Source organism: Ciconia boyciana, chromosome 25, assembly GCF_034638445.1.
Source record: "Ciconia boyciana chromosome 25, ASM3463844v1, whole genome shotgun sequence".
Classification (NCBI taxonomy): domain Eukaryota; kingdom Metazoa; phylum Chordata; class Aves; order Ciconiiformes; family Ciconiidae; genus Ciconia; species Ciconia boyciana.
Window position 1 is genome coordinate 5,460,608 of NC_132958.1, and position 1,520 is coordinate 5,462,127.

General features: G+C 64.2%; 1 protein-coding gene across 1 annotated transcript; it reads right to left on the reverse strand.

Moving 5' to 3' along the window:
• On the reverse strand, positions 1-1,520 carry LOC140643784 (nucleoplasmin-like). The gene is made up of 5 exons (XM_072846015.1): positions 1,349-1,520; positions 1,036-1,121; positions 807-926; positions 447-540; positions 1-86 (listed from the first exon to the last, which is right to left on the reverse strand). Exons 1-5 carry the CDS (start codon positions 1,410-1,412, stop codon positions 1-3), a joined length of 450 nt encoding a protein of 149 aa, XP_072702116.1. The 5' UTR covers positions 1,413-1,520.

A 1,520-nucleotide genomic window follows, 5' to 3' on the forward strand; every position in this document is an offset into this window, starting at 1 on the left:
CTATGATGCTCTAGCATCATCCTCATCACCTATGTCTTCCTCCAAGAGCTCTTCCTCATGGGCTTCGTACTTTGCGTCATCTTCCACTGCGAAGGAGATGCAGGGCTGCAGCGGGAGGGGGTGGCGCTGACCCACTGAGGGGAGGGGAAACCCCCCGGCTGCAAACACAGCCAGCCATCCCACCCCACACTGGGAGCGGAACGCGGGCACCATCCCACGCCGCAGCAGCGAAGGCAGAGCGGAGAGCCAGCACAGGCCACTGTGTCGAGCCCACGGATGCAAACAAGCACTAATGCCCCCGCAGACCAGCGAGCCATCCATCCCCCGGGCGAAGCACCCCTGTTGAGGACACCAGCTGCCACTAAAGCCACCGTGGGACCCGGAGCATCCCCAGCGCAGCCCCCAGCCCATGCGCTCGCCCTGGCCCTGCAGCCCGGGGCACTCACGGGTGACATGCTGCCCGCTGAGATAGACCGGTCCAGCTCCACACTTGAGCACGAAGGTGACAGGAGGGACCAGCTCCAGACCTCTGAGACTGATCTGCAAAGAGTCAGAGCTCAGAGCCCCGCCAAGCCCAGCCCAGGTGGGCAACAGCCCACGTTAATCCCTGTGGCACTGTCACAGCGTGAGCAACTCCTCTGCACCGGGGAGGGGTTTGCAGGCAGTCGGATGGACATGGCCAGAGCAGGAAGGAGCCCCCAGCACTGCCCAGACCCTCGACCACGGCTCGGTGGAGACCGGGCTCCCGGGGTGAAATTATCACCCCATGGCTAGGGGCTGCACACCAGGCGTTTGGCTGCCCTTACCATGGGGAGCACCGAAGTCCGCAGCACCGCGATGGGCACCGGCTTGTGGTCTCCGTAGGTGTTTTTCGAATCGACGGCCACCACGTGCAGCTCGTCCCCGGCCTCAGCCCCCAGGCAGATCTGCAGAGCCAAGCAGAGACCCTGTGGCAGGGAGCCTGGCCGTCAGCCAGCCCCGCTGCTGGGGCACAGGCTTGTTCCGATGGGCTCTTTGGCAAGCCTCGGATCTCACCGTTCTCAGCAGGACCAGGTGCTCCAAGAAGTCATCATCATCCTCCTCCACCACGCAGCTCCGCGTGCCCGCGTTCAGCTGGCAGCCTGCAGGGACACAGCATCGTCTGTGCACGCACGTGCTGCTCCCCTGTGCAAGCCTCGGGCGAGCCAAAAGCAAAGGGGAGGCTTTCCTGGGTGCACACACCACGAGAAAGGGGGAAAGACACCCCGTGCGCTCCCACCCCGGGTGCCCACAGGGCACGGCCGCTGTCCGCCCACTCACTCCTGCTGCCAGCTCCCACCAAGCCAGCCCAGGGCGTGCAGCTCCATACCCCACAGGGCAGCGACGGGCCTCTCCTCCGACAGCAACCTGGAGAAGGGAGAAGAGCTGCTCATCCTCCACAGCGGATCCAACACTGGCAGCAGGAACCAGCTCCTGCGGAAGAAACACCAGAGAAAGCAGAGTTCAGCTGCTCTGCAGCAGAAACACGCAGAAGCAGCATG

Excerpts from the sequence above, each read along its gene's own strand:
- LOC140643784 (XM_072846015.1), bottom strand. The coding sequence starts at position 1,412 with ATGAGCAGCTCTTCTCCCTTCTCCAGGTTGCTGTCGGAGGAGAGGCCC. Across the intron at positions 1,122-1,348 it reads GCCCGTCGCTGCCCTGTGGG|GCTGCCAGCTGAACGCGGGC; the intron begins GTATGGAGCTGC and ends GTGTCCCTGCAG. Across the intron at positions 87-446 it reads CAGCGGGCAGCATGTCACCC|TGGAAGATGACGCAAAGTAC; the intron begins GTGAGTGCCCCG and ends TCTCCTTCGCAG.